General features: G+C 40.1%; 1 protein-coding gene across 3 annotated transcripts in view; it reads left to right on the forward strand.

Moving 5' to 3' along the window:
• Positions 1-849: 849 nt before the first annotated feature.
• EDNRA (endothelin receptor type A) overlaps positions 850-19399 on the forward strand; it is a 62890-nt gene continuing 44340 nt past the window's right edge. For all 3 annotated transcript variants that reach the window (XM_025386249.1, XM_025386250.1, XM_025386251.1), the window contains exons 1-2: positions 850-1312; positions 5602-6092. In XM_025386249.1, the coding sequence (XP_025242034.1) occupies positions 5673-6092 (420 nt within the window). In that variant the 5' untranslated portion in view covers positions 850-1312; positions 5602-5672. The remainder of the gene's footprint in view (positions 1313-5601; positions 6093-19399) is intronic.

The raw sequence follows: 19399 nt of genomic DNA on the forward strand, positions 1-19399 counted from the left end.
AAGTGAACTATCTTGGATGTAGATCCTCTAGCCCCTGTTACGTGGAGCAAAAACGAGCCGTCCCAGACAGGCTCTGCCCAAACTGCAGACTGATAAACAGAGTAAATGAGTGTTGTTGTTTTAAGCCACTACATTTTATAGTGATTTGTTTAGCTGCAACAGATAACCGGAACAGCATGGGATACAACGTGACCAGTGCTCCAACCTCACATTTCTACAATGTGCTGACTCTAGCAGTGCACTGAAGGACTCCAAGGCAGACCTTCCCTGAGGAGCCCCCAGTTTTTACTCACATGTCACAGGCAGTGGCCTTTGTCCCTCATCTCCTCTCCCACCCCCAATTTAGGATAAAGTCTCTGCCATGATAAAGATATTGAGACCCACTTTCTGTAAGGTCTGCTTCCTCATTGTTTGAATTTCTTGAGGTTTCACGGAGCCACACACTGGAACCTTCCATCATCTCTCCTGAGGCTCCTTCTTCGCCCTGGGCTGGAGGTCTGTAGCCGTGGGATGCCGGCTACAAGGGACAAGATAGAAGCAAACCACCTGATCCAGTAAACTGCTGCCCACTTCGGCTCCTCAACGGCCTCCAAGCCTAAAAGGGAGCACACAAGCCAAGCAAAGAGGGCAGGGAAGACGGAGAAGAAACCACCCGCGGGCCCTGGCTCTGGGTCCAGTTGTTCCATCACAAATCAAATCTGCCTGCACTAAGTGGATAGGTTCCTCTGCAAGGCCTTTCGGAATTCTGAGTCTTGTCTGTCAAACTCTACCCTCTCTCCTCCACATCCCCCACCTCTTCTTTCAGGAAGGAAATAGTTAAAAAAGACTCCTGCCCTTCGGGGCCTGGAAGGGGGCGGCAGCTTTGTGCTTTTTAGTGGTGGCTGTGTCCCAGGATAGCTGGAAGGTTAGGACGCTCTTGCGGTCCCAGAGTGGAGTGGAAGGTCTGGAGCTTTGGGAGGAGACGGGGAGGACAGACTGGAGGCGTGTTCCTCCGGAGTTTTCTTTTTCGTGAGAGCCCTCGCGCGCGCGTACAGTCATCCCGCTGGTCTGACGATTGTGGAGAGGAGGTAGAGAGGCTTCGTCCATCCCACCCGGTCGTCGCGGGGAATTGGGGTCCCAGCGAGACCTCCCCCGGAGAAGCAGTGCCCAGGAAGTTTTCTGAAGCCGGGGTAGCTGTGCAGCCGGAGCCGCCGCCGCGCCGGAGCCCGGGACACCGGCCACCCTCCGCGCCACCCACCCTCGCCGGCTCCGGCTTCCTCTGGCCCAGGCGCCTCGCGGACCCGGCAGCTGTCTGCGCCCGCCGAGCTCCACGGTCGGTGCAAGTCCTTCCTATCGGGACTAGGACTGGGGCGGGTGCGGGGATGGCTGATACACTGCGTGGGCCCCTGGGTCGGGGGAAGACGAGAACTGGGAACGTTCTGGCCCGAACTCCCTGCAGCTTGGGCGACCCGTCGCAGCAGGGGCTGGCACCCACCTGCCCCAGGGCGCGTGGGGAGGCGGGCGCCTTCTGTGAGGGGTGCGGTCCGGGAACGTGTAGGGTTCGGGGAACTTCACCTCCCCACGTGTAGGATTTAGGATTCGGAGTTTTAGGAAGAGGAAGCCCAATGGTTTTCCCTGGGTGAACCCTTTTCCCCAGGCATGCAAGAACTTTGAGGAACACCGAGCTCTGTGGCTTGCTCCAGCGCCTACTTGTGAAGTTGGTTCCACAGCCTTTTCTTACTCGCTTGCTTTTCCTCCCCCACATCTGGGTCTGGGTATGCCAAGGGTAGCCAAGGGCACTCAGTGTGAGGGACTGAGGTGTTTGGGAAAACCCCCAGTGTAGCTAGTTTTGGAAATCTGCCTGTGAAGGTCTGGGTGTTTTGTTCTGCGCTCGCCTTTAAAGGACACTTGCTGCTTCGCACGTGCAGAAAACAAGAGCTGCTTCTAGATAATCACCCTCTGTTTACATCATCCTAATGGCTTTCCCCTGATAGAGTTGGGGGTGGGAGGCACGTTAAAGTCAGGCGTTGTCTCTAAGGAGAGTTGCTCATTTCTTAACCGGAGAGCAAACCCACAGAAAACTTGTAAAAAGTTCCTAGTTTCCTTGTTTTTTCCCCCACCTGTAGTTGTCTATGTGTTCGCTGATTGAGAAACACCTTGGCAGTCATTTCTGTAAATTGAATGCTCTAAACTCATGCCATTTTGATAGGGTCTGAATTTCCAAATTACCAATTACAGGTGAACTTTGATCCTGAAAGTCTCATATGTTAAATGGTTAAAATGTAAGCGTAAGGATTCAGTCCTCTTCCTTAATAATAGTTTTTGCACTCCCCAAACTCTCAGACCCCAAACAGGAAGAATGCTGAATCTGTAGACCATGCCCTTCAGGTCTGAACCTGAGATGCTTCACTAGCGCTGTGACTGATTATGACTGATGATTCAAAGCACAGCCTGACTCAGATTCCTGGAAATGAACTACGAGCCCACCTTGGAAGAACCTGCAGTTGATGGGCTTCTTTCATTTGATTTTGTACTTTCACCCAATGAAAATATGACATCCACATGCCTTTGCCAAGTATCCCTTCGTTTTGCAGCTTACCATGTGTGGAGAGCTGACAGAGAAGTCATCAGAAATGATTTCTGTGGTGGTGTCGTTGTTGGAGGAGGAAGGAAGGGGATTTTAATGATAGCTGGCTTGTGCCTTAAGAACCCACAGCGTTGGCCTTACTTCCTGCCATAATCTAACCAAGCAGACCAGCATGCTGAGGTTCAAAGCACCACGGGACCTCTGATGAGTAGAGCAGTACCCACCGTAGCCAGGTCTTCACAGGTCGGTTCCCAGCCGACTGGAACTGGCAGAAAGCCATTCCATTTCTGGAAAAGGCCTTCTCTCTCTCATTTTTAAGAAAGCTGTTATTGAAGGTTCTGTTTCACTTGGGAAGCTGGAAGACATTAGTCACTAAACAGTACAAGATATGAAAGTATTTCTTCTCCCCCTGTCTCTGTGATCCAAAGAGGAGGATGACAAGAAGCTTTTCTCTTGGAGTCCTGGTCTTCCCTTTGGAATAGAAATGGTGTCATTTCATAGGTCTGTCAATTTTTGGCCAGATACTCACTCCAGATTATAAGAAGCAGGAAAAAACTGCAAACTGTTTATAATTAAGTATAATCAGAGCTGAAAATTACATGGCCTGCCTCTAACCTTGAAAAATTGATATTTTTCCCATTTAATCAGAGTGAGTCAAGTCCTATAAGCAAAATTACGTGTCCTGCCATTTCTTGGCTTTGAAACCTTGACCTAAATACTTCTTCAAGACTCCAGTTTCCTTATAAGTAAAATGGAGATACTGCTCCTGCCTACCTAGAGTCATAAAGCTCAAAGCAGATAACAGATACATATATAATAAGTTACTATATGTAAACACTATTATTATTTCAGAGTTCGGGGGGGAAATCTCTGGGGAAGGCAAAAGTATCCAATACTTGCACTTTATATATACCCTATACAACTTGAATAAACCTTATTTTATCCACGTATTGGCCAAACCTAAGCTTTGCTGATTTCTCAAGATAATTGTCAAAATTCCTAAAAGTGGTTAATACCAACCTTGAATAGATTCAGAAAAAGGATTCAATTTTTTTTACATTTTATTTATTTAATTTTTTTTTTTTTTTTTTTTCCGGAGACAGGATCTTACTCTGCTGCTCAGGACGGAGTGCAGTGACTCGGTCATAGCTCACTGCAGCTTTAACCTCCTGGGCTCAAGTGATTCTCCCACCTCAGCCTCCCAAGTAGCTGAGACTACGGGCACACGCCACCATGCCTGTCTAATCTTTTTTATGTTTTGTAAAGAAAGGGTCTCACTAAGTTGCCCAGGTTAGTTTCAAACTCCTGGGCTCAAGCGATCCTCCTGCTTTGGACTCCCAAAGTGCTGGGATTTTAGACATGAGCCACCATACCCAGCCAGGACTCAATTTTTTTAAGATTAAATTATGACCTGGGATTAAATTATGACCTTATTTAATTAAATTAAGATTAAATTATAACCTTAATCTTTAATTAAGATTAAATTATATGACCTGAAAATATATACTTCACAGACACATACAAACACCATTGCATAAATCAGATTATGTCTTCATTTGAAGATTCATAAAAGCCTACAGAAAAGGAAATATATAAAATATTGAAATAGGATAAGCTATTTTTAATTATCTTTGATTATTCCTCATTAAAGTCTCCTAGACTTCCTGGACAGGAAGGACCACTTGCTCTCTGCAAGTGACTTAAAAATAAATAAATAAACAAACAAACAAACCACACCAGATGGTCTTTGAAAATGTGAGTCTATTGCTTCATCTAAACTCTGGAGACTTCTTTAAAATATTTTATGTACAAATAAAGCATGAGAATGAGACAGAGGATAGTTTAGTGGTTAACAGCTCCAGCTCAGAGTTGGACTGACCTGCCTTAGAATCGCAGCATTGCCACCCATCACCCATGGCCTTGACAAGCTGCTTCACCTTCCTGGGTCTCTGTTTCCCTATCTTCAAAATTGAACCATGGATCTACCCCCATAGGACCACTGTATGGATTATAGGGCATCATGCACATATAGTACTGGGTACAGTGACTGGCATAAAACAAATGTAGCTATATAGGATGGTAAAAAGATAGTATGGGGACAGATGTCCCTTGGAAAACCAATACTATGACTAACCTGGGAAAGTTCATTACTCCCATTTCGTTCATCAACAAATACCGTATTATGATGATAATTTCTGAGAAATGAAAAAGCAAAAAAAGTATGTAGAAAACTTAGATTTTATATATTAATCATCAAGGTTTTCAAAACAAATGTTTTGTTTTTATCAATTATTTCATTTTTAATTGAAACTAAAATGTGTTAATGGTGTTAACCGGAGTTCTGATTAACATTTCATAACACTTTAGATGGCTACCTGTGCTGCACTTCATTCCTATGTTCATTATTTACCATATGCAAGACAGCACACATTTTAGAACATTGAATTTTTACATTTGATAATTTTATTTTATGCCTCAATACTCTGTACCCTTTACTCAGCATATAATGCCTTTTCTCTTTCATTAAAAAATATGTTTGTATCTCAACTGTTGAAGATTTTTGTAATTCAGGTTCTTATCAACCTGAATGTAGAGAAATGAGTAACTACTACTTGAAGGAAAAACTGCCATAGCCTCATCCATATTATAATGTAGATATAAGTATAGCTATGTATAGAGATGAGTGAGAGAGACAAAGCAAGAGAGATAGGGAGATGGAGATAGAGCTAGAGATGGAGATAGAGACAGAGATAGCGATAGAGATGGAAATGGAGACAGAGATGGAGATGACGGAGATGATGGAGATGACGGAGATGATGGAGATGGAGATGGAGACTGACATAGAGGAGCTAGATCTTGCCCTAATAGAGCTTTGGTTTTTTTCTGGTTTTACTCTGCCATAGGGTAACCTGATATATATCTTATCTAATCACCAAATATATCTTGCATTTTAATTTAATCAATAAATGATCATTGACTCTGATCTTTTTGGCAACTGCGTTTTGTAACAAAAATTATTTTTCCTTTTGTTTCAGGTGAAAAAAATAGTGAAGGTGTAAAAGCAGCACAAGTGCAGTAAGAGATATTTCCTCAAATTTGCCTCAAGATGGAAACCCTTTGCCTCAGGGCATCCTTTTGGCTGGCACTGGTTGGATGTGTAATCAGTGATAATGCTGAGAGATACAGCACAAATCTAAGCAATCATGTGGATGATTTCACCACTTTTCATGGCACAGAGCTCAGCCTCCTGGTTACCACTCATCAACCCACTAACTTGGTCCTACCCAGCAATGGCTCAATGCACAACTATTGCCCACAGCAGACTAAAATTACTTCAGCTTTTAAATACATTAACACTGTGATATCTTGTACTATTTTCATCGTGGGAATGGTGGGGAATGCAACTCTGCTCAGGATCATTTACCAGAACAAATGTATGAGGAATGGCCCCAACGCGCTGATAGCCAGCCTTGCCCTTGGAGACCTTATCTATGTGGTCATTGATCTCCCTATCAATGTATTTAAGGTAGGAAGTAACCACAAATGTATTTGCAGATTTAAACCCGTGCTCTGATTCCACATGGAGAGTTGCTGCAGACTTTTCTGACCTTTGGAATTTTATCTGTGTTTTTACTGAGAGCTATTTCTGCTATCTTCTAACTACTAGTTTTAAGATTTAAAAATTTTATTATCTGTCTTATGTTACACTTAGTTTCTGCCTTGATTGTAACAAAATAGTATTTCAGAGATGATAGTTCAAAATCATGGTGTTTCATGACTTGGATTCTCATGCCAGCCCTGAGCTTGCTGGTTAGACAGGCAGTCTTGGCAAGATCCCTGGATTTTTATGAAATGCAATTTCCAGAGTGAGAGCTACTGAGCCCAGGAAATACTTGAAACAAACATATCCTTGAGTTTGGTTACCTGTTGAATATGATGCTGTTCGGAAGCCAGATATCTACAGTCCGACTTGAAATGAATGGTATTTATTTTATTTTGACTGTCTAGATTAATGATTAAAGCCAAAGGGCATCCTGGCTTTTCTCAGTGATTTGGGTGACTTAGAGATAATGGGGTCCACATGATAGCAGACCAGTGTTGACCTTGCTGAGCAGCATTACTAATACCACTTAAAACTGGCCTGCTTTACTGTGGTCTCCTTCATTTCTTCAGTCTTCATTTATCGAGCACCCACTGTGTGCCCACCCCTGAGCCAGGCAATAAGGAACTGAAGAGAAACACAACAAAGCCAGTGCCTCAGTGTGAGAGGAAAATAACTAACCCGTCTGCGATCACCTTGCTTACAGACTGTATTAGGCCATTTTACATTGCTATTAAAAAAAAAAACAAAAAAACCGCTGGGTAATTTATAAAGAAAAGAGATTTGATTGGCTCACGGCTCTGCAGGCTGTACATGCATGGCTCCAGCATTTACTTCTGGTGAGGGCCTCAGGAAGCTTCCAATTATGGCAGAAGGGGAAGGGGTGCAGGCACGTAACATGGCGAGAGCAGGAGTAAGAGAGAAGGGGGCAAGGCACCACTATTGCAAACAACCATATGTCTCAGGAATCACTCACTAACTGGAGGACAGCACCAAGCCATTCATGGGAGATCTGCCCCCATGAGCCAGACACCTCCCACCAGTTCCTACCTCCAACATTGGGGATTACATTTCAACATGGGATTTGGAGGGGACAAACATCCAAACTATATCAGAGACTACTTAGTCCCAAAACAAACTAAAGCCAAAGGAATTAGATATTCCATATTTGGTCTAGTTGTTGTGAGGGAAAAATTGCTGCAAGAATTCAAATGTACTAAAATTCAAATGAAATGGCTTGATCTATGCCAGATTTTATGAAATGTGTTTATTCTAAACCCAGGAAGAGTATTTTCCTCAGCCTTGTTTTTTCCTTCTATGTATTACACATAGAAAGCAACTATTCTAAGAGGTAATATTCTGAAATATTACTTTAAATGGCAAGTTTTGTCAATTGAAGATGTAACACAATTTAAGTAAAACAGTAATCTCTCAGTTTCCAATAAGTACACTTAAGCTGTGATTACATTATATTACCCTAGCAGAAAAATCAGTGGTCTGACAATATAGATGAAAACAATGGTTACAATTTTGACATTACAAATAAAAACTTCCCAAAATTACACCAATACACTGTTTCCAAAATTGAAGAGATTAGAGAACGAACAATCAAAAAATTATCATCTCTTTCCACAGGATAGTGTAAATACATGTGTTTTCTATTAGAGCTTAAAATAGGAATTGAGAACTAAACTATGATGCAAAATTGAAAATGCATAATCGATTTAAAATGTTTAGCATACGCTACATAACTTTAAGTTTTTCTTTTAAAAAGTTTTCTTTTTATGAAATACTATGTGCATGCAACCACTTGACTTTTTCCTGACATTTCTCCTTAATGATAAATTGGAAAATTCAAATTTTGACTCTTCAGCCATCAGAGTGTGGAGTATCAAACATTGATTATTCATACTTATGAACTAGTGAACCAACCCATCATGGCTCAAGAAAATAATTAACCATTTCTGCATTAATAACTCCCTGCTGCTGTTCATCCTGAAGCACACTATGTAGATTTGACCATGTGCAAAGCAGCTTCTTAGCCAATCAATATCCACAACTGCTGGGAAGGATACCTGCTTATCTCTTTGAGGTGATACTGCCAATCACCAGACTAAACATCATTTCTATTCCATGGCAACGTTTTAAGCCAGATCATCTGGAATGTCTCTGGATTTGGTAAAAATGCAAATAGAACTTTGCTTTGCATTCACCTAGCAATGAATAAAAATTAACACATTTTTATTTGACCATATTGTTCTCCCCTCCTTAGAATCCAATACTTTGTATACCTTACTGTAGTTCTAAATAATGCGGACAGTTTGACTGGTACTTTCACATCATAGGAGTACATTTAACCATCATTAATTTTAGAAAGTAAACCTTTAGGCTAAAAAGAAATATACTCTTTAGTTATTTCAATCTTTTTCCAGAGGAAAACAGAAAAAAGCAATGGAGTGTGCTAAAAGGCCTCACAGTATTTAGGAGCGATCTCCACATTTTTCTGTCATCCTCCTCTCTAGGTCATGAGATCATACATGTTGCTATTCTTCTGACTTCTAACCAGGATACTCAAGAGATCCTTCCAAGCAATGTGAGTCACAGGCCCCCATCCCTTTCCCCCATAGCTGCCTCCCACAGTAAAATTCTGGTGCTTTGGAGTCTGTCACATATTAAACCTATAGATTCCTCTAACCATATCAAGTTCACTACCTCTGTATTGCAGGGCAAGGTAGCAGCTGTCCATCTCACTTTACTATTACATTTATGTAGCTGTGAAAATAATGCATGCAATTGGAGAATATTCAGTTAAAGGGATGCATGAGCCTTCTTTATGTCCCTCACTATTAGAAGGATTAGGTTGAAAGAAGAATAAATAGTTGAAAGTATCTAATATGCTTTTCAAAGAAAGATGAGTTTTGAACCACACCTATTTTTGTGTTTAACAATTATATTAATTGTTTCTCTTTTTTAATTTGTATAAATTTATGGGGTGCAAGTGTAGTTTTGTTATATGCATCTATTGCATAGTGGTGAAGTCAAAGCTTTTAGAGTATCCATCACCAGAATAACATACATTGTACCCACTATGAAATTTCTCATCATCCACTCTCAGTTGCTTTTATGCTCAGTTCTAAGGTGTCTCCAGACAGACAACATTGCTTTGAGTCATATCAGAGTCAGCATAAGTGGAAGTAGACTATTTAAAGATTGTATTAATATCTGAAGCAAGCTAGAATTGCTGATAAGACTGTAATAATGTTACAAGAAAAAGAAGGCACGATAAAATATTCTTCCTATTAACGTTTTATTCCCTTTCTCTCACTTTGAAAAAGATTGTACTGAAACGGTTTCATAGATCAATGTGATATAAAACACAACTGAAAAGTAATGCAACAGGTATCAAACAGCTGGGCTATTTCAGATGTCATTAACCCGTGTAGCTGTTGCTTGGTGGCTCTGGATGGATGGCCTGTGGCATGGAAGGTGGGGTGGGCTCATTCCACACCTAAATTTTCAGAAATTTCTTAATTGATCTCCATATCTTCAGAGCTTCTTCCCCATAATATATCCAGGACTTTGCTTTCATCTGTCAAGTGCCACTGCTTCTACAAAAGCACCCAGGAGCTCCCACCTGTCCCCTTTGTCCCCCATGTTTAGTAATCAAGGCCCTCCACACTTAGGCCATACTTCACCTCCTTCCAAGTAATTCCCAACACACATGGCTCAGGTCTGTCGAAATGCTATCACTACCCCCAAGGAACATCCTTTGCCCTAAATAACATTCTCAGAGAGACTGAATATAGTCACTGAATTGCCGCTACTGAAGCATTTACAGATCCTAGTTTGAAAAATGAGTTAGGCCTAGAATTATATACATTGCATCAAACAGAAATAACCCAAAAGATGAAAAGAAGTTCCTATAGCCCTTGCTTACATACACTCACACACACACACACACACACACACACACACACAACCTGATGATAAAAGAAAGTCAGCAATCTAAGAAAGTAAAATGCAAGGCAGAAGGAACCAAGCCAAGCCAATGAATGCCAGTTGCCTTCTTGATTTTCAAACACAATGGCCTTGCAAATGCTAATGTTAAAGAAAAACTGTTTCTAAGATTATCAAAGGATAACTGATTTTTAGTTGTTCAAAAAAAGGATAATATTACTAATTGCAGTAGAAGATTGACAAAAGCAGGAAGGAGGAAGGGAAAGGAGTTAGCAGATTTCTTCATATACCCAAGCTTATAACCCATACTGCTGGTGGATTCAATTTGTCAATAAATTACATTATCTGATATCTGAAATTTTCAAGAAGAACAAAAACTTAGCTAAGTAAATTAATCTGTATATAGGATATTTACATTTGTTAGAATGGCAAAATAGTTAAAACATTGTCTCCATGTTGGGAGACCAAAAATAACCCCTGATTACTAGATGACAAAATAGATGAAAAGCATAGAATTTAATAATTATTTAATGATTCATGAAATATATGCCATAGAGTGTTGTCCATAGGGAGATGGGTTATAATTTTGAACAGAGTGGAAGCCCTAAAAGTGATATTTGTGCATGAGCCAAGGCTTGGCACTGTGTAGCTTCAGGATAACAGCTCCGCCATATGTATACACAGACATTTCCATATACCACTGTATCTCATCTCTTAAGCAGAAACAAGAATGCAGGGAAATGTATGTATGAGAGAGATGGAGTAAAGAGGATTAGAATGGTGGCTATGGAAAGAAGCAAGAGGTACAGTCCAATGGCTTGCCATAGACGCTTTTGACATGCATAGCAGGGAATTGATACCATGGATAATATGCCACGTAAATCACGTCTCCACTTAGCATGTGGCACAAAGCAGATCTGTGAGAACAACAGTGATAGAATCCAGTAACTGTTGATTACTAATTTTGTCTACCCTAAGCAACCACCCCTTATTGAGGACAACAATGAATAATAAACACATCTTATTTCTGCATGAAATTACCACGAATATTTTGCAATGAAAAGTCAAGACTCAATATGTTGCTCTGGCAGAGGATCTGAACAATGTGGAAATGAGAGACATTCACATACAGCCAGTTTTCTCCATGTTCACACAGCCTTTGACATCTTGTGCAACTGGAATCCATCCTTCTGGGGCAGCTTTACAAAAGTCACTTCTTGACATATCAAATCACCACAGCAATTTGTGCCTTAAAAATAAATTGTCACAACTTACAGATTAGATACCTCAAGCATAGCAGATGTTCAGTAATGCTTGTTGTTATGATTTGACTTGATAAGGGCCTTCACTCTTAACTTCAAATCAGATTAATCTGAGATATTCAAATTAAAATGATGATGATGGTGGGGGTGGGGGTGGTGACGATGATGATGATTTGTCAAAGGGATTCTTCATTTATAGACAAGGCAGAAGACATTATCTGTGGTATGTACATACTATTCCCCAACTTAGTCAAATTACCCACCAAATACTGTACGTGATAAGCATATTTCCCTTTTACTGCATCATCAAGCAAATAAAAACACACTTTTCTCATGTCCTCTTAAGAATCATGCTATAATAAAATTAGCTATAGAAACTGTCTTCTCTAAATTTTAAGAGAGAAAATGTGTTTCTTGAGGAAGATCCCTGTTCCTCACTGGTGCACTGTATTCCAGCTAGATGTTTTCCCATAGGGTAGCTCTGATGCGGCCTCCTCTGCAAGCACCTCTCTTTCCACACTTTTCCGCTACCTCTCTCTACTCCAGCTAACCTGGTCTATCTATCTGAGTCCTTCTGCCTGGAATATGGTCCTTCTACCTGGAATATTTTTTCCTCAGGCCTTCTCTGGCTTATTCCACTTTATGCCTTGGATCTCAGCTTAATCATCTCTTTGGCAAGTATCCGTGATCCAAACTGGGTTAGTGGCACTCCCAAGACCCCCTTTATTAACCCTGTACTAGCACTTAACACATAATCTATTGTATTTACCAGCTCCTTGTCCTGTCCGCAAGTTTCTTGAGGCGTGCTGCCATCATTCTCATTTATCACTGTATCTCCAGTGCCCAGCCTTAAAAATATTTGATAAATGAGTGAAAAAAGAAAATGCACTGTAGGTGCCTCTATTAGAATGTTTTTCTCCCTTGCAATTACAGATCTACAACCAGATCTGCTTATTGAGTTTATTGAATTTCTACCTTTTTTTCTGAAAAGCAAAATGTCTCAGGGTCCATAAATCTGTGAGAAGCTCGTGGGAAGCAGAGCAGCACATAACAGCAAAATGATTTTCCCCTTCCCTTTGTCTCTAGGGGTCAAGAGTTGTTGTCTCATGGTTCAGGCATTGTGTTAACTATTTCTGTGCAATATCCACTCTTTAAGTATAGCTGTAACTGTAGTTTTGATTGAAATATTAACCTATAAGTGATTTGGAATATCAAAATAAACATTCATATCACAGAAGATTTTTTTTTTTGTTCTTGAGAGAATAGGAAATAGGTTTATTTTTCTGGCATTACTAAGATATATGTACATTGCAAAACATTATGCTAATAGCTTAAGAATATATGTACATATAAAATGACAGAGTGATAAATTTATTAGCCAATTTGCTGTTTGTTATAAGGAAGTTGCTGTCTGGAAAGGCTTCAGAACCCTGTCCAGCTCTACCTCCCCTTCTGACTTTTCGTTTCCTGTGTCTGGGAACCTCATTGCCTTCTCTCATGGTCATGCTAAGTAATTATTCTCATGTGAGGTTACTCTGCTAACCCTCAGCATTTGGCTCACAGCACAGTTATTCCCGTGTCAGTGATGGGGGATGGAAACCGTCCATCACTGCAAGACTGTTCCCATGGCTGAGGAGGGAGAGATGGTTTCAGTCGTGTTCTTGTTAGTAAGGTGTTGAGATGTAGATTCATGGCTGATGATATTGCCCCATCAAAGAGTTCATTTAGCTCATTGGAAGAGTTTGCTGTATTCTAAATTTAACATAAAATAATGATGCAGGAAAGTTTTAGGTTTTAGAAAAGAATTTTCACATGATACATTGTATATGCATGTGTGTGTTTGTGTGTGTGTGTATAAATGTTGCTCTGGTTTCAGCGTTCTGATCAATAAAAGCAGAAGTTCAGGCGATTTTATCCTGAAATATTTCTATAGGGTAGTCTTATAAGTTGCTTGATTATTATACAAAGTATATACAGTTAGTATAAAGAGTGTGCGAACTAAAATGCAGGGGGCTGGGGAATCAAATTTGCTGTCTCTGAAGTTGAGTTTGAGACTGGAGTAGTTAAAAAAAGGCTGTTCTAAGAAATTCCATCAAAATAAATTTGATATGCTGCCAGAAATTCTACAACTGCCTTCTGGATCTACCACATTCTCTTGGGAGTTAGAACTACTGCTTTCTATAGCTACAATTTTATTTTTAACTAGGTCTAGTTTTTGTTAGAAAAACTGTCCTAAGATTAAAAGTTAATAGTTGAAATTAAATTTAATAATAAAACTGAATGTGTCATTCAGTGTTAATTTTTGGTAGCCTTATGTTTAAATTTGAACATCAAAAATTATACAAAACTCTGCTCTGAAGCATCTATTTAAATTTGGTATGTTTTTGCAGAAAAGCAACCTGGAAAATAAAATAAAATAAATAAATTTGGAAGGTTTGAAACCCTCAGTGTTCTTGGGTTCTGGAACCTAAAATTAAATGTGCCCTCAGAAAGTCTTAATATTATTTTTGGTTGTGCACATTTAGAGGTCGCTTCTCAGAACTTAAACACCTCTAAGAGTTTCATTGACATTCTAACTTTTAAAACAACTTCCTTGGAGACTTGTACCAAGAAAGGAAGCAAGTCAAATCTTGCATCTCATACTTGCCCTAAACATGAGACTCCTGTTATTTTAGATCAGATTTATACTAGAAGGCAATAAAGATGGCAAGTCATTCACCACTTGTTTACTCAGTAATATAAGGTCTTTATTCTCTAACTGCTCTTCATTTATTCAATAAAGACATTGGGTAAATAGCAGCAAACAAAACAGACAGACATCCTTGCCCTTGTGGATTCTGGTAGAAGAGCAAGACAAAAAGGGAAATAAATAAGTAAATACATAGTATGTAAGATAAGTGCTAAGTAGATAAGTACAATGGGGAAAGGGAGTGGAAAGAAGACAGATATTAAGTGGGTGACCTCAATACAAGGTGACAGTTGAGTAAAAGAAGGGATGAAGGAGCAAACAATGCCGCTATTTAAGGTAAGAGCATTCCAGTTAGAGGAAACAGCAGGTGCAAAGGCCCTGTGGCAAGAATGTGCCTGGAGGGTTAAAGGAAGAGCAAGGAGGCCATGGTGGTTGAGTGAGAGAGAGACTCATGGCAAATGAGATCACAAGGATATGAGGGTAGAGCAAGAGTAGGGGAGAGGTAGAGCACATAGGGCCTGATAGTATGGTGACTGTATCATCTATTGTCCAAACAGGACAATTTTGAGAGTGAAGGGAGACACTATTATGTCAGGACAATAGGCATAAACCTATTGTCCTGGGTAAACAAGGAAAACCTATACACATTTAAAAGTCTTTGGATTTTTCTCTGAATGAGATAGGAAGTTTTGAAAAGTTATGTCCAGATGAGTGACATGAACATGTTACATTTTAACAGGAACATTCTGGCCAGGCACGGTGGCTCATGCCTTATACTAATATATAACATGAGAATATTACCTAAAGTGTAGTGTTTACTCTATGCCAAGCTAAGTCGTATGAGCCTCCCAACAAATCTATGACATGCTACTGTTGCTTGAATGTGAATATGAATATGAAAAGAACGAGGCCCAGAGTGTTAAGTAACTTTCTCAAAGTCACACAGCTAGAAATGGCAGGTCCAGGATTTGGATCCAGCCTGACCCCAGAGGCTGTGCTGTTAGCCAGCCTGCCATACTGTTCTTCCACACACCTCGTAAGACAAACCTTATAATTACCAAAATGTCATCCCTAACACAAATAGATTTTCAAAGACTATTCAAAGAAGAAAATCATTCCCTTTTATCTCTCCACTAAATCCAACAGCTTCATTAGTTCCTTCTTTAAGACAGAAGTAACACATCGTAAAGAAAATGTGTATAATAGATTGCACTCCAAAATAGCATCTATGTTGTAAGTCTTGCAGATAGCCTTGGGACATCTGGTGAACAGGATTTGTGTAGCCTATATTCATTGTCATGTCAGTGAGGTCGACTGACAGAAGGAGAGCCAGAAAATAAAAAATAAATAAACTGAGAGGAAAGATTGAGTTTCTGATGGACTAATTGCCTCGACACATCTGCTCAGAGAAATGCGTTTTGCCAAACGAATGGCTCATCTAGTTATCACTTGAAAGGCGAGGCAATTTGTCTGTGGACAGGATACAGAAGAATGAATGTCTATGGCTAGCCCATAGTTTCAGTTGGGTTAGAAACATCAGGCTTGACTGATAAAGTTAGAGGTTGCTTTTCTAGACCTTCCTCCTTTGGGGTTTACCAGATGTGCAGGAGTTAAAAGGAGGATGTGGAAGCGTAACAGATGACATTTGTGGATATGTATAAACTGATCATTAAAAAGAAGCCAGCAATCCTCAATTTTTAAAGATTTGCATATAAAACTTACCTTTTGTGAAACCTTTCCATGAAATCTAATGCATAAGGAACTTCATTATTAATTCCTAATTTTAAAAGCAACAAATAAAGGAAACATTATTGAACATTTTTTCAATGTCCAAAATATTGCTTATCAAAATATGAAAAGTAATGGATACATATTTCTTTTTTTTTTTTTTTGAGACGGACTCTCGCTCTGTCGCCCAGGCTGGAGTGCAGTGGCCGGATCTCAGCTCTGCTTCCCGGGTTCACGCCATTCTCCTACCTCAGCCTCCCGAGTAGCTGGGACTACAGGCGCCTGCCACCTCGCCCAGCTAGTTTTTTGTATTTTTTAGTAGAGACGGGGTTTCACCGTGTTAGCCAGGATGGTCTCGATCTCCTGACCTCGTGATCCGCCCGTCTCGGCCTCCCAAAGTGCTGGGATTACAGGCTTGAGCCACCGCGCCCGGCCGGATACATATTTCTTAACAAAATATTGAATAACACATTACACTTCATCCCACATAAGGTTTATGTCACATAAAGTAATTTTGCAGAATGTCTGTACAAAAAAAAAAAATCTCTAACCACTGTGAACTTTTAGTTTGAAAGAAGATTTAAATCTCAGTTTTCACCAGATAGAAATATCTAGAATACAGCAAAGTTTCTCTTTTAAAATGGTGTCATTGATCTCATAAGTATGGTATTTCTCTGCATATTTTCATTGTTTCCACAAATTTTACTTGCTTAAAGAAGCTAAATCTATGAAAATTAGGTTTATATCATTTAAGAATCTTAATACTTTTTAAACTTTTAAACATGTTATTGAAACGTAGCATACACATAGAATAATATGCCTAAGCATCGGCTCTGTTAATTTTCACAAAATGAACACATGTATAACCAGGATCAACAAACAGAGCATTACCAGCACCCTGAAGTCTCCTAGTCACTATCCTAACCCCTAAGCCACTCACTTTCCTGACTTCTAACAGCATGAATTTGCTTTCCTGTTTTTGTGTTTCCAGCATATGGAATCCTATGATGTCTGTATGTATTGTTTTGTGTCTGACTTCTCTTACTCAACATTATGTTTGTGAGAGTCATCCATATTGTTGCATTCAGTTGTAGTTCAGTCATTCTCATTATTGTATAGCTCTTAACTGTGTGAATATCACACTTTATGAATTCTACTAAAGATGGGCATTATTAAGTAGTTTCTAGTTTTGAGCTATTTTTAATAGTGCAGCTGTGGACATTCTCCTATGCATCTTTTTGGTGCATATATATGTTGAATATCTATGTAAGTATATAGATATAAAAACCTATAGCTGTATATATAATATCGGTAATATTTATGTAGCAACATATATAGCTACATACTAAATATACCTAAATATATACTTCTCATATAATTTTTCTTGATCACAACCCTTTTATCTTTTACTATTCAGTAATGTTGGAGAATTACACGAGGGTAAGGTACAGAATTAAGAACTAGACAATAGAATTCTTTTTTTGTTTTGTTTTGTTTTGTTTTTTTAGAGATAGGTTCTTGCTTTGTTGCCCAGGCTGGTTTCAAACTCCTGGCTTCAAGTAATCCTTTCATCTCAGCCTCCCAAATTGCTGGGATTACAAGCATGAGCCACCATGCCTGGCCCAGAATTCTTTTCTAATTCTAAAAGCTTTAAGACCTGTGTGGCCTGTATATGAACTTGGTCCATGATAATTATTTGCCTTTCAAGAAAATCTATTATCTGCCTTCATAATGGATAATTCCCAGATCAACTCACACATTGACTAAGCACCTGTAGAAAACACACAGGAATCTAGGCTTCAAGTTGCTCACGTTCTATTTGAGGATACAAGCAAATAGTCAACAAAGTTAGCCTGGATACCAGCAGAGTTTTTATACTCAAGTTTTATACTCAAGTATTCTCTCGGACTTTTTTTTTTTTTTTTGAGACAGAGTCTCGCTCTGTCGCCCAGGCTGGAGTGCAGTGGCGCTATCTCGCCTCACTGCAAGCTCCGCCTCCCGGGTTCACACCATTCTCCTGCCTCAGCCTCCCGAGTGGCTAGGACTACAGGCGCCCGCCACCATGCTCAGCTAATTTTTTGTGTTTTTAGTAGAGACGGGGTTTCATCGTGTTAGCCAGGATGGTCTCGATCTCCTGACCTCGTGATCCACCAGCCTTGGCCTCCCAAAGTGCTGGGATTACAGGCGTGAGACACCACTCCCGGCCTCTCTTGGACTTTTTGAAACCAAAGAACAAAGTGTATGCAGTGACTTCAGAATCATCTCCAGCTCCTGTACTGTCATAAAGGAAGTCAAGCCAGAGGGAGTGGTATTCACTAAGGTGATATTCCAGAACCCAATTTCAAGCACTGCTGCTTTCTCCTGCTTGATTTGCTCACCCAGGGCCCAGCAAACTACAGCCAGTGAGCCAAATCTGGCCCACCGCCTGTTTTTGTAAATGAAGTTTTATTGGAACACAGCCATACCTATTGCTTATGTATTTTCTATGGCAGCTTTTGAGAGTAGTTTCAACAGACATAATATGGCCCAGAAAGCCTAAAATATTTACTATCTGGCCATTTATGGAAAAAGTTTGTCAACCCTGGTGGCATCTCACCAACTGCCCTGCCCCTGCCTTTCATCCCTGCCTCTTATCTGCCTCCACTTGGACCCACAGGCAGTCAAAGCTCAAGATCTGAACTTCAGAAATGTGAATAAGGCTTTATAACCTTTCTCTTTTCAATAGAGACAGGATTTCACTATGTTTCCCAGGCTGATCTTGAACTCCTAAACTCAAGGAATTCTCTTACCTCAACTTCCCAAAACACTGGGATTGCAGGCATGAGCCACTGCACCCAGACACTTCATAACCTTTGATATTTTTAAGTGCCTCATGCCTTAACCCCAAGAAGTAAATGGGCATAATCTCAAGAAATCAAAATATGTTTTATTTTTTAAAATGGTTTGTCACTGATCTTGAATAAATCACTTGACCTCTCACATCATTCTTTTTCTTTTTCTTCTTTTTTTGAGAAAGGGCCTCACTCTACCACCCAGGCTGGAGTTCAGCGGCATCACCACTGCTCCCTGCTGCCTCAAGCTCCTGAGCCCAAGCAATCCTCCCACCTAAGCCTCCCAAGTGGCTGGGACTACAGGCACATGCCACCATGCCCAACTGATTTTTTGAATTTTTTGTAAAGATGGGGTCTCACTGTGTTGTCCAGGCTGATCTCAAATTTTTGGATTCAAGTGATCCTCCCACCTCAGCCTCACAAAGTGCTGACATTATAGGCGTGAGCCACCACGCCCGGCCTCAAGTCATTATTTTTATTTGAAAAAAATAAATAATGAAGGGACCATTTCATGGCATCCCACTAGGCATAATGACACAAAGTAGGCTTATTCCTAAGCTGACAGCCAACACCAGTTACAACAACCAAGGTCTATTGTCTCTTCGTCGTCTCGATTTATGTTAGTAAACATCAGAACTTTGGTCTCATGAGAGGTCTTGGCAACCACAATTCACGTGTTTTCTAATCAAAATTAAACACTTTCTAAACTCTTTGTCGCACACTTAGAAATATTCAATACATTGTCCTTTGGGTAGTTAAAAGCAG

Source organism: Theropithecus gelada, chromosome 5 (assembly GCF_003255815.1).
Source record: "Theropithecus gelada isolate Dixy chromosome 5, Tgel_1.0, whole genome shotgun sequence".
Taxonomy (NCBI): Eukaryota; Metazoa; Chordata; class Mammalia; order Primates; family Cercopithecidae; genus Theropithecus; species Theropithecus gelada.